This window comes from Chionomys nivalis, chromosome 5, assembly GCF_950005125.1.
Source record: "Chionomys nivalis chromosome 5, mChiNiv1.1, whole genome shotgun sequence".
NCBI lineage: Eukaryota > Metazoa > Chordata > Mammalia > Rodentia > Cricetidae > Chionomys > Chionomys nivalis.
Genome location: NC_080090.1, coordinates 30,637,833 through 30,650,975, shown reverse-complemented (window position 1 = coordinate 30,650,975; position 13,143 = coordinate 30,637,833). Strand labels below are relative to the sequence as shown.

At 50.6% G+C, this 13,143-nt stretch overlaps 1 protein-coding gene across 1 annotated transcript; it reads left to right on the top strand.

Moving 5' to 3' along the window:
• Positions 1 to 2,835: 2,835 nt before the first annotated feature.
• Positions 2,836 to 10,235, top strand: Ppif (peptidylprolyl isomerase F). The gene is made up of 6 exons (XM_057770124.1): positions 2,836 to 3,092; positions 4,388 to 4,418; positions 5,127 to 5,215; positions 6,714 to 6,810; positions 7,445 to 7,520; positions 9,350 to 10,235. The coding sequence occupies exons 1-6, from the start codon at positions 2,901 to 2,903 to the stop codon at positions 9,483 to 9,485; spliced, it is 621 nt and encodes a 206-aa protein (XP_057626107.1). The 5' UTR covers positions 2,836 to 2,900; the 3' UTR covers positions 9,486 to 10,235.
• The last annotated feature ends 2,908 nt before the right edge of the window (positions 10,236 to 13,143 follow it).

Sequence of the window (13,143 nt, the reverse complement as noted above, 5' to 3'; positions counted from 1 at the left end):
GGATCACCTGAAGCAGTGTACAGACTGCCTGCCTCCACAGGGGTGGGGTGGGAAGAATAACTTTTTGAGTCTAACTGTTTTCTATACCGTGAAAAGAGCTCTGCTAAGCTTCTCTGCAGCCTCCCCTGCCATGACTTAGAGCCCCTGTATCCTCCCTGAAATAAAGACGCAGCCCAGGCTGACTGGCCTCACTGGCTGCGTGTGGATGACTAAAGGCTAAAGTCTACACTTCCATATGTAGAGCCCTCAAATTCGATGTGCCAGGTGGGCAAGGATGGGACTGGGATTCCCCTAGGGGAGTCCTGGATGAGAAGGGCAAAACTCAATCATAAAACTGAAAAAAAAAAAAAAAAAAAAAAAAAAAACCCAAGTAAGGTCCCAACACCATGCTTTCAAATTCACCCTTCTATCGGGACATGGTGAGACACCCTATGACTACAGTGCTCAAGAGACAGGAGGATCATAAGTCTGAAGCTGGTGTGGGTTACATAGTGGAAGGAGACTGCCTCAAAACCCAAGAAACCACTGCCAGTAAGGCCTGGATAGGAAGGCATTCGTTCATTCATTCACTCATTCATTCATTCCTTAATTTCTCACTCACCCGTTCATATGTTCAAGTCCTATCCGATTTAACAGGAACACTTCTTTGAGATATGAATTACTCACTCCTCTGTGCAGATGAGGAGACTGAGGCTCAAAGAAGCAAAAGCAGATGAAATGCCTCTAGGAACCTACACAGCCTTCAGGACGGAACCACATCCTGTGCCCACAGAGGGCACCTGCTGTCACCTTAGCACTTCCTGCACAGTCTCTCTAGACAATCCCAATTTATGTGATGGCCGCAACATTGGCCCCTGCCGCACACACCTGCGTGAGCCATCACGCTGCACCTGCCTTGTCCAGGTGTTGGATATGTTTTTCATGGCTCATTTCATGCTTAATTTTATTTTAAAATGAATTCCCAGGCTGAGCAAGGTGGCACCCCCCCCCCAAGTCCCTGTGCTTGGGAGGCACAGACATGAGAATTTATGTAAGTTCAAGACCAGCCTGATCTACTTAGTGAGCTATAGGCTATTCAGGTCTATACAGCAAGACCCTGTCTCAAACAACCAAAGAAAATCTGCCTGCCTCAGTGGTGGACAACTGGGGTGGGGTGGGGTGGGTGAGTGGGTGGGGCTTTCTCTTAAAGGGACAGGACAGACATACATGCTTGCAAAACACCCATGTCCATAAAATAAAAATTATGAGGAAGCAGTCTGTGAGGTTGGGTGAGGTCCACCCCTAGACTCGGGGCCTTGGAAACAACCCGCCATGCTAGTAGCACAAAGCATTGGGCTGACAAAGCATTGGGCTGTGAACCTTCATAAGAGGGGGCCAACTGGGCTGGAGAGATGGCTCAGTGGTTAAGAGCATTGCCTGCTCTTCCAAAGGTCCTGAGTTCAATTCCCAGCAACCACATGGTGGCTCACAACCATCTGTAATGAGGTCTGGTGCCCTCTTCTGGCCTGCAGACATACACACAGACAGAATATTGTATACATTATATATATTATATATATATATATATATAATATATATATATATATATATATATATATATATATATATATATATATATATATATAAGAGGGGTCCAACTGGTATGTGTGTGTAACGCAGGGAGCATGCCCTGACTTCATGGATTTGCTTGGACCAGCCTGCCTGCTGGATGCCTTCCCACAAGCTGATTCTTAGATGGGGCATGCCAGGCTCCCCTACTCCCAAGGCTCAACTCCTCTCCTTCTCTTGTCTCTTAGGCTACTGAGATCTTGAAGTAGAAATCCCTCTACTCACCCAGACCCAAACTACTCTGATGTCATACCCACATCGGTTAGTCTAGGCTAGACCCATCACTGTTGTCCACAGCACAGCGTTCAACAGTAAACAAGTGCTTCTCTCGTTTATTTCTACCTAGGACGGGTGTGAATAAAGAGCAGGGTAAATTTCCCAGTGCCCCCTTGCAGAACTGCTGGTGCAAGCCAGCAGTAGGGAACCAGGGGTCTCTAGCGCTAGCCGAAACTTTTTCTCTCTGAGTCTTAGTTTCCCAACTGTAGACCAAATATGTTGGCTGGCTCTTGTGCCCTCATTTCCTGGCATTCCTTTGCTTCCCGGGCTGCTGTTATGCACAATTAAGAAGGGCTTGGATCCTTGGCTCTGGCTCTCCTGCAGCGCCTTTCCTTTTGCCAACTTCCTGGCATCCCTTAAGATTGGTTGCTTAAGTTACCTGTAGGTGCAGTACAGTTGCCAAAGAGGTGTATTCCAGGTGAGTGCTAGTGGGTGTAGACCTAATCCAGCACCTTCCCGGCCTGGCTGCAGGTGGTGGAGACAAGGGCTGTCAGTGCGAGCTGAGGAAGAGGATCATCCTGAGACTGAAGCCTGGCGGATGCACCATTGAGCAAGCTGCATTTTCAGTCCTGCTGGTGGAGGGTCGGATCTCTAGCAGCAAAGGATCTGGAGGCCTGGGGTCACTTGTGTATGTTTTAGACGGTATCCTTGCTTGTCGGTTCTTTTTTATTATCTCTCCCTTTCTAATCCACCTCAGAACATCTTTCTGACTCTCAGGGTCAGCATCTCTCTCTGTCTAGAGGCGCTTTCAAAGGACTTCCCGCTCTGTGTGCGCCGATTGGTGGCTGGGGCACGACATACGAACTGATTGTGTTGCCCAATGAAGCCAGCAGGAGTCGCTATCGAACAGGCTCTGAGGGGGCGTGGTGGAGGCGTAAGTGGAGGGGCGTGGTCCCGAAGCCAGCCGACCAATAAAAGCGGCGGGCGTGTGGCCTAGGTTCGCTTCCTGGGTCGTGTGACCTTGGTTGTGGTTGCTGTGCCTTCTTCCTAGCGCGTTCTCCCGATCCACTACCACGATGCTGGCGCTGCGCTGCGGCCCCCGCCTGGTCGGCCTGCTCTCTGGCCAGCGCTCCGCAACGCTGCTCCTCTCCGCGACCCGCGCCTGCAGCGACAGCGGAGCACGCGACCCGAACTCCTCCTCCCGGAACCCTCTCGTGTACTTAGACGTGGGCGCCGATGGGCAGCCTCTCGGCCGCGTGGTGCTGGAGGTGAGGACCCTGGACCCGATCGGCTTGGGCGTAGGGCAAACTTTACTTCTTGGTCACCGTTCTGTGCCTAGCACGCCGGGTGACCTTGGGCCTCTCACTTCCAAACCCTGGACCTCAATTTCCCCGTCTCAGAGAGGCGACTTCAGTTAGGTTTGTTCCAGGGCGCTTCCACACACTGAGGAGTGTGGAGGCGGGGGGGGGGGGGGGGGGTGTGGAAGAAAAGGTCAAGGTCAGAGCGCGCTGAGTGTCAGACTCCTGGCGCGCCAGGGCCGAGGTTGGGCTTCTGAGACCCTCTGCGTCCGAGGTTGGACCCAGAGCTCTGAGGTGGGTGTCTCAGGTCCAGGTGTTGCTGGGTGCTCACGTAGTGGCCAGAGTTTAACACCCCACGCACTCCGGATCCGCCCCCAACTCCTGGCTACTTAGGAGTAGGCCTGGGGAATGCTAATGGGAAGGTGGTTCGACCGGGAGCCCAATCCAGCACACTCTCTGAAGTCCGTACTCAGCAATAGCTCCTGTTCCACCCTTACTTAAAAAGAAAAGTAGGAAATAGTCTCTAAGGTGGGTCTGAGGCCCTAGCTGCCTTCAGGCTGTTCCACTTTAAACAAAGGAACCGGTTAGTGTTGACTGACCGATTTATTGGGATGGGGAAGGGGGTGGTATTTATTGTTAAGCCTCCGTTTCCCCATCCCTAACTCCCTTTGTTGAAGAAGGATTTTCGATGTTATTTTGTAATTTTTTTTTCGAGACATGGTTTCTCTGTGTAGCCCTAGCTGTCCTGGAAGCTCACACTGTAATCCAGGCTGGCCTTGAACTCCGAGATGCCACCTGCCTCTGCCTCCAGATGGCTGGGAATAAAAACGTGCACCAGCACCAAGGGATTCTTAAGAGAAGCTGAGAGGCAAGAAGCAAGCGTGAGGCTACGGTCTTTCCTTAACTGTCCCCTCCTTCCCTCAGTTTCTCTCTGCACTGAGGAATGGCAGCTGGTTTTAACTATGATACTCTTGGTTCAGGGACTCATGCTGAGGGCCACCAGCTGCCTATTCTGTCCCAGAAAGTGGCCCTGGATGACACTGGTCTCTTCTGATAGATAAGAAATCGAGGCTGCCTCCAGCAAGCCATGGGTTCAGGAAGCAGCTGCCAGAAACGATAGCTGCTTTGGCTGTTCTAGAAGGGCTGGAGGTCATAGGAAAAGAATGGTCCTGTGCCTTGACCGCTGGGTGTGAATGGTGAGGGGGTTCTTTCCTACACCTGCTTCTGGACTAACCATTCTTTTTTGTTCCTTTTCCTTCCCGTAGCTAAAGGCAGATGTTGTGCCAAAGACAGCAGGTAAGGCAGAGGTGGAAAGTGAGTCAGGCAAGGCTGATGGGCTTAGAGGAGGGGATAAGGGCTAAGGGCTCAGACTATGATAAAATGAGAGGGTTTTTTTTTTTTGTTTTGTTTTGTTTTTTTTGGTTTTTGGTTTTTCGAGACAGGGTTTCTCTGTGGCTTTGGAGCCTGTCCTGGAACCAGCTCTTGTAGACCAGGCTGGTCTTGAACTCACAGAGATTCACCTGCCTCTGCCTCCCAAGTGCTGGAAAATGAGAGTTTCAACATATGCCCAGCCGCTGGGTTCCCTGAGGCAGCCTTTTGTCCCTCTCTGAACCTTGCTGTCAGCTCTGCTAACCAGTCCAAGGGTAGCTAGACATCGCAGAACCAGGGGACAGCCTGTGAAAGCTCCCAGACATAGCTTCCAACCAGTTCCAGCATGATGGCGCAGGTCAGGGTTAGGTACATAGTCTGTGGGCTGCTTGCCCTGGTACCCTGGCTGGCACAGGTCAGGGTTAGGTACATAGTCTGTGGGCTGCTTGCCCTGGTACCCTGGCTGGCCTTGTTTTCTAGTCACAGTGTTTGCCACTGGGTCAAGGCAGGGAAGGGGGTGATCAGGAATGAACTCACAAGGAGAGGCAGGGTCCTTCCACACACACAGCTCATGGGGGGGGAGGATTGGCAGGGAGGAGTAACCTGCCCTTAACCTGCCTCTCCCTCTTTCTTCAGAGAACTTCAGAGCCCTGTGCACTGGTGAGAAGGGCTTCGGCTACAAAGGCTCCACCTTCCACAGGGTGATTCCATCCTTCATGTGCCAGGTAACAGTTACACGGCCTCCGCTGTGAACAGAGCTGGCAGTGGTGATGCCCAGGATCACTAATAAGCAAGCAGGGAAGGGACACAGCAGAAGGCCGCCGATGGGGGTGGATTTTAAGGCTTTGAAGGGGCACCGGAGTAGAACAGTCTCTAACCTTAGCATTCTGTGTGCCCTTGAGCACTGGGCATGGGAGAAGAGAGCGAATGGGAGGAAGGCGGCTAAATTGGGATTACACACGTTTGGACTTGGAGTTGCCTTCCTAGTGAAGGGTTTTCCCAGTTAAACGAATGTGTTCTTTAGTCACGTGTTCTTCCTGTTTTGCATACATGTAAGCATTGCTGTGTCAGGTTTGGGATAGGTGTTTGCAACAAAAACTTGTTGGGCAAACTCAAGGTCAGGGGTTAATGAGACCAGGAGAGCTAGAGATGGGCGTAGATGTCCTGGCCTCTCTGAAGTTTCATCTGCCTATTCTTCCCACTGTAACCAAGTAAACAGGGGGTTGGGACTGTACCTGCTGACACTCTGTTTATACATTGCGTATGAAGGTGAGGTGGACAGGGCTCTAGCTGAACCCAGCCAAGTTCTGTGACCTTTCTGCTGCAGAGGTTCCCAGCTCCCCCTGGGGTTGGTAGGTGAGGTAGGCACTAAGGCGGTAGCTGGAGTTCAGGAAGGGGCTTGAAGTTTGGGAGAACTCTTTATGGCTTAGAGTAGTGGCCTCTGGAGGCACAGGCAAGATGACTGGGGATGGCTTATTGGTATCTGTGGATGCTTTAGCTGGACAGAGCAGCTCACACCTCTCACTGAAGGGTCCTGTCTCAGAGAAACCACGGTGTGGTCATGACTACCAACTGGGCACAGAACTGCTGCTGTGGCCGGGCGGTGGTGGCGCACGCCTTTAATCCCAGCACTCGGGAGGCAGAGGTAGGCGGATCTCTGTGAGTTCGAGACCAGCCTGGTCTACAAGAGCTAGTTCCAGGACAGGCTCCAAAGCCACAGAGAAACCCTATCTCGAAAAACCAAAACCAAAAAAAAAAAAAAAAAAAAAAAAAAAGGAACTGCTGCTGTACTCTTTTTCTGTTCAGGCTCTCCGAGGAAGATTCCCAGCTCCCCTGTGTCATGTGTCTGCAAAACCTTTGGGCTTGACCTTGGGGAGAGTGATGCTGGGGCAAAAGAGGGGACAGCCTAGGGAACTGGTCTTCCCCTCCAGCCCAACTCTGAGACCAGGACCCCTGGTCACCTGCTTGTAACTCTGAGGAATTGTAGGTTGAAAATCAGAACCTCAGGCATGTGGTTACTGAAAAACTAGCTCAGACAAGAAAGCAGACTTGTTTTGGTGTGGCTCCAGAGGCTTGATTTTAGCTTTGCCTGTTTTATCTCAGGCACTGGATGGTTGTTGGCCCCTTTGCCTGAGGGTGGGCCTTGGGTGGGTTGGGCTGCCTTTTCAGGGGACCCACACTGCCAGTTGTGTGGTAACCAGTTACAAGGTATTCTCTGTGCAGGCTGGTGACTTTACCAACCACAATGGCACGGGAGGGAAGTCCATCTACGGAAGCCGCTTTCCTGACGAGAACTTCACACTGAAGCATGTGGGGCCAGGTATGTGGGACTGTGAGCCCCTCTCTAGTGCTCTGTGCTGTTCCGTGCCGTCTGGATGCTGCCACACCTGGCCACCCAGGGAAGCTGTAGTCCACAGCTGCCTGACATCTTGTCATGCTCCTTCTGTTAGCATCCAGGCAGTTCAGCCTTTCCAGCTCATTTGGGTTTCCCTAGGACTTTCTCACTTTTAACTCTGTAAAAGCCAGCCTTTCTGCTGTAATTCCAGTACTTGGGAGGCTGAAACTGGAGACCCTAAAGGTTGAGGCCATCTTGGGCTACATTTTGAGACTTGTTTCAACAAACAAAAACCAAATTTCCCAATGGAAACTTGGTTGGGGAGTCTTTAAGCAGAATCCAAGGCAGAGTGTGGGAAAGTGTAGAGACCCTATCTTGGGATCCACTGAACACTCGCACTGAGATCCCTGCGGCCCTTCCACCCCAGCGCCCCTCTCCATAGAAGACCAGTTGGCAGCCAAGGCACACAGCTCCCGGGTCTGGATGTTAGCACTGCTTCCCTCTGGTTCCTGCGTCTGCAAGTTCACACCTCCTTGATGAATGTGAACCATCTGTTCTGAGCAGCGGCTCAGAGGCAGTTCCTCCTCATCTGACACAGCCCTCTCTGTTTGTCTCATAGGTGTCCTGTCCATGGCGAATGCAGGCCCCAACACCAATGGCTCTCAGTTCTTTATCTGCACAATAAAGACAGACTGGTGAGTAGTTCACACTGTAGGGCCTCGGAGAATGAAGCCCGAGGAGGTCTGTGCATAGTCGGAAGGGCAGTGTGCAGCTGGGCCATCTGCTCTGGTCCAGCCACTTGCTCTTCACTGTATGTCTGTCTGAGAGACAGGGAAAATATTAAGGGACAGTTTGGGCTGTTCTCTGACTATGTCGCACCCATGCTTCCCAGTGGTGCTGTTGACTAGAATTTGATTTGTGTTGTACCTGCACCCCCCCACACACAAAAGGGTTCCTCTACCTCCCACACACAAAAGGGTTCCTCTACCCCACACACACAAAAGGGTTCCTCTACCCCCCACACACACAAAAGGGTTCCTCTACCCCACACACACAAAAGGGTTCCTCTACCCCCCCACACACAAAAGGGTTCCTCTACCCCTCCCCCACACACAAAAGGGTTCCTCTACCCCTCCCCCACACACAAAAGGGTTCCTCTAGCCCCTCCCCCCCACACAAAAGGGTTCCTCTAGCCCCAACACACACAAAAGGGTTCCTCTACCCCTCCCCCCCACACAAAAGGGTTCCTCTACCCCCCACACACACAAAAGGGTTCCTCTACCCCCCCCACACACAAAAGGGTTCCTCTACCCCACACACACAAAAGGGTTCCTCTACCCCCCCACACACAAAAGGGTTCCTCTACCCCCCCACACACACAAAAGGGTTCCTCTAGCCTAGCCCCAACACACACAAAAGGGTTCCTCTACCCCCCCACACACAAAAGGGTTCCTCTACCCCCCCACACACAAAAGGGTTCCTCTACCCCCCCCACACACAAAAGGGTTCCTCTACCCCTCCCCCCCACACAAAAGGGTTCCTCTACCCCTCCCCCACACACAAAAGGGTTCCTCTAGCCCCAACACACACAAAAGGGTTCCTCTACCCCCCCACACACAAAAGGGTTCCTCTACCCCCCACACACAAAAGGGTTCCTCTACCCCACATTTGGGAAGGTGCATCAGTATCACTGTTTGAGTAGAAGCCATTTTGCCTGGCTTAACCTGATGCTTTCTTGGCTTGCTTTCACCACAGAACATGCTTGTAGACTCCTAGCTATTGAGGCAAGTTTCCTTCGAACACCGTTAGCACAGCTGCACACAGCTCCCCACCTTTCAGCCCCCTGCTGTCTAGAAATGCCTTTTTCCTGGTAGAACCTCCACTAAACAACAGTCCTCGGTGTTCTAGCCCTCAGGTCCCCGGACTTGAGAGGCAGCAGCTGAGAACTTTAGAAAGCCCGCTTGCACGACTTGAAAGAAACCTAAGTGGCAGGATGGCGTTTGCTAGCCTCTGTCATCCAAGCCATGCAGGGCTGCCAGGCAGGACTGGGCATGTTGTTGGTGGCTCCACACTCTTCGCTCCTGTCATGGAAGCCTTAATGGGCCTTGCAGTTCTGCCCAAGTCCCCTTTGTGCTCCTGGAACTCAAAATCAGGAACTGCTCAGCACCTCCAGGCTTCTCCTGCTTGGCCTGACTCTCAGTTTGCCTGCTGAAGTAGTCTGTTGGGACAATGTCTTACCTCACTGTTTGAGCAGCTTTGTGCCCATCATTTTCCTGGGCAAAATAAGTAAAGCTCACTTCTCATAGGTAAGGTCACCAAGATTCAGATCAAGGTACCAGGTCAAAGCCCAGGGTGACAGAACATGCCCAGCGTCCCCTGGAGTGCGGCTGGGAAGCTCACAAAGCTCGATTAAGCTTTGGTGTGTGTGTGTGTTCCTTTGAGAATTAGTACCTTTGGCAAATAATTCTATACAGGGTAGCCAGGGTGCTGGGCGTTTTCTCACTTAGTTCAACCCTCCTCACAGGCTGGATGGCAAGCATGTTGTGTTCGGCCATGTCAAAGAGGGCATGGATGTCGTGAAGAAAATAGAATCTTACGGCTCGAAAAGTGGGAGGACGTCTAAGAAGGTGGTCATCACAGACTGTGGCCAGTTGAGCTAACTGTCATCACAGACTGTGGCCAGTTGAGCTGACTCCCAGCCAAGGCGCTAGGACAGTAGCAGCCGGCCGTGTGTTCATTCACCCCGGTGCTCCAAGCACAGGTGACCCAAAGGACTGTTTGTGGCCACATCCCCTACTGAGTATGAAGAAGGCTACTCAGCCACACAGTCTTCCACAGGACCAGGCTGCTCTCAACTGACCATCCTTCCTCAGATCCTGTTTCTGGGCCATGCAAGCGTTCCCTTGATTGCCATTCATGTGTGCCTTGGACATTGACCTGCTGACTAGTTAGCATCCAGGGAAGGATCCTGACTTTTTCCTTGACCAGTAGGGGACAGCAGTTGCTTTTAATGTTGTCTTCCTCATAGAAGCGAAACTGACACTGACTGCACTGTACTGTGTGTGACCTGAGCCTGGCTTCTGATACATAACTCAGGGCTCTTGTGAAAGTTTCGAGATCAATGCCTTTCCTCCTAGTTACTGTGAATCCTGCTGGTTGGCTGCTGGGACTTTTGAAGGGAGCCCGTGGGATAGAAGCAGCTGAACCTGGGGGCAGACCTGTGAGCTGGGGCTGTCTGTTCAATGTGAATTCCTGTGTTGAAACCTGCCCATGCGCATACTGACCTGAGGAGGAACGTGTGTCCTGGCAGGCTTTGCTTTTCCTATATGTTAAAGAAAGCCAATTTGTCAATGATAATATATGTAAAAGATTTCTGGAACAGTCCTTGTGTTCACCTCAAATGTGATAATAAATCCTATTTTCTAAAAAACCGTTGTCTCTGGGTTTAGAAAGAAATCTGAAAGTTAAGTGTTTGGGTCTTATTTGTTTTGAGACAAGGTCTTGCTGTGTGGGCTAGAGTTTTATGGTGCTAGGGCCTTTGTACATCAAGGCCTACCCTCAGCCCTGTGCTGAGGAATTCTGTGGAGAACATCCCAGTTACTAGCTCAAGAGACCTGTGAGTACATCCTTGTTGCCATCTGTGCTGTGGAGATGGTCCAGAGGATCACAGTCCCCACATCCCCCATCACGAGCACTACCTCCAAGCAGAGTCCCAGCTCTGCTCAGTGACCAAGCTTCAGCTTCCCTCAGCTGCATAATGTGTGTGTGACACCTAGATCTCACGGGTGTGATCCATGTCAGGTGCATGGCCTTGGGCCTGATGTCATAGCAAGCTCTGGGTAATGACAAGAGGATGACATTTCCCATGTATCAGATCCTTAGGAAAGGGGTCTTGCTAAGCAAGGAGCTGAGGTCACCGAATGTTAGGGGTGTGTTTCCCTGTTCATGCTGGGCTGAAACTTGGAATTCTTCCTATTGCTGAATTATCAGGGAGAGCAGGATTTGGGTGAGCAGATGACTAAGAGTCCCCTTAGGTGGGCAGGGACACTCCAAGAGGAGGGGTTTGGGCTCTGGCTGGGGTGAGTAATGCATTCATTCAGTATAGTATTCCTGAGTCACGTGTTGTGAGGTTATGGGTGGCCTGGTCACTATGAGGTCATGGTGGCCAGACTGAGTCTTTCAGCATCAAGGAGTTTCCATGGAGTCAGAACTCAGCTCCACAGGTTGGGAGCTTGATTGGAGTGGTAGTTTCAAAGCGGTTCTGAGAGCATCCAGGTGCGATGGCATGGACCCTGAGGGCCTATGTCTACAAGTTACTCTCCAGTTCTTTCTTCAGTGCGACTGCCGAGGGAGTTCACTTGAGAAGCAGATCTCAGCTGAATGATTGATAATCGCACTTGCAGGTGAGTGAACAGGCCACGGGCTGGATTGTGATCATCTGGAGAAGGCAGTCAAGGCAGCTGGCAAAGGGCAGAACCCTGAGTTCTTGTGTGCGCAGAAGGTACACACGAAGGGATTCTTAGAGAGTCACACAGGTACTTTACCACTAGCCCTGGCCCCCAGCACTTCGACCTTTTTATTTTCCATATTGGCTTTGAAGTTGCTGTATAGCCCTGGCCAACTTTGAACTTGTAATTCTTCTGCCTCAGCCTCTTGAGTAGCTGCGATTAAAGGCCTGTACCCATCCCCCACCTGCTTTAAGCAATTTATTTTGAAAATAAAGTGTTTTGAAAGCATTTATTTATAAATCTATATATTTATTCATTTTACAGTTTATTTATTTATCTTTTTCTGGTGCTACATGGTGAAGTCCAGGCCTTACCGATGCTGGGTAGATGACCTTCCAGAGCACAGGTCAGAGGTGTGCGGCTGATGCCTCTGCAGTTGCCTGCTGACCTGGGGTGCTCCAGGTGCCAGTGACGAGTTAAAACGAAAGCCAGCCTCCTTGGACCGTGACCTACCTGCTGTCAGTGTCTGAGGGGGTCTCAGAGTTAGAAGGTGGGAGGACTTCTGGTTCCTTCTCACCAAGGATATGTGTGCTGTGTCTCCATCCAGCGGAATCTAGGGGTACAGCAGGCATGCAAGAATTTTCTAGAAACCACTTCCCAAAGGCAAAGACAAGGCCATCAACCTCTGCTGTTCTCTCAGCACTGCAGAGGCCTAACAAGGTTTGGGGGTTTTGTTTGTTTGTGCAGCACCATTTTAAGTAACACCGAAAACCCTGGCTTGTTGCTGGCCATAGCCCTCAGTACCCAATGCATACATCAGTATCTCTGAGTACACAATGCATACGTCAGTATCCCTGAGTACCCAATGCATACATCAGTATCTCTGAGTACCCAATGCATACATCAGTGTCCCTTAGTACCCTCAGTGTCTAAAGCACACATCAGTAGTCCTCAATACCTAATTCATACATAAGTGGTGAACCTACATGTGATTCCTAGATGCCATCATATAGACACCTTATGTTTTCAAAAACCCAAAACAGCCGGGCGATGGTGGCGCACGCCTTTAATCCCAGCACTCGGGAGGCAGAGGCAGGCGGATCTCTGTGAGTTCGAGACCAGCCTGGTCTACAGAGCTAGTTCCAGGACAGGCTCCAAAGCCACAGAGAAACCCTGTCTCGAAAAACCAAAAAAAAAAAAAAAACCCAAAACATTAGTTTTCTGAGATACACAATAGCTTTCCAGAATGACTTCACTGAGGTAAAATTTGCATACAGTAAAATTCACTCATTTTAATTGTACCATCAATGATTTTTGAAAATCACATCTGATTAATGGCCATCAGTTAAGACAAAACCTCACTGTCTTTACTGCATCTTCCCTATATCTCTTTCTAGGGCAGCCACTGAGTTCCATCACCATACAATGAACTTTGTCTGTCCTACGACTTTGTGTGGAAATGGTGTGAAACAGGAGTCACTGTTTTGTTCCTGGCATCACTAGCACAGTGCATGAGAGACTCTAACACAGTGGTTCTCAACCCGTGTGCTGCAACCCCTTTGGGGTCGATGGACACTTCCTCAGGGGTCATACATCAAATATTTACATTATGGTTCATAACAGTGGCAAGGTTATAGTTACGAAGTACACGAAGTACAAAGAAATTACTTTTGTGGTTGGGGGGTCACCACCTGAGGAACTGTATTAAAGGGTCATAGCGTTAGGAAGGTTGAGAACCACTACTCTAACATTTCTCTGGGTTCTGCAGGCTTTGCTTCATGAAAAGCAGTTTCTGTAAATATTCCCTAGGTGCAATAAGGCACGCTACTCACAAACCCCATTTAAGTGCAGGACCTCGCAAAAGAATCAG

Bases quoted from the DNA above. Each gene is read 5' to 3' on its own strand.
- Ppif (XM_057770124.1), top strand. From the start codon at position 2,901: ATGCTGGCGCTGCGCTGCGGCCCCCGCCTGGTCGGCCTGCTCTCTGGC. The intron at 5,216-6,713 runs GTAACAGTTACA...TTCTCTGTGCAG, and splicing joins TTCCATCCTTCATGTGCCAG to GCTGGTGACTTTACCAACCA. The intron at 7,521-9,349 runs GTGAGTAGTTCA...CCCTCCTCACAG, and splicing joins TGCACAATAAAGACAGACTG to GCTGGATGGCAAGCATGTTG.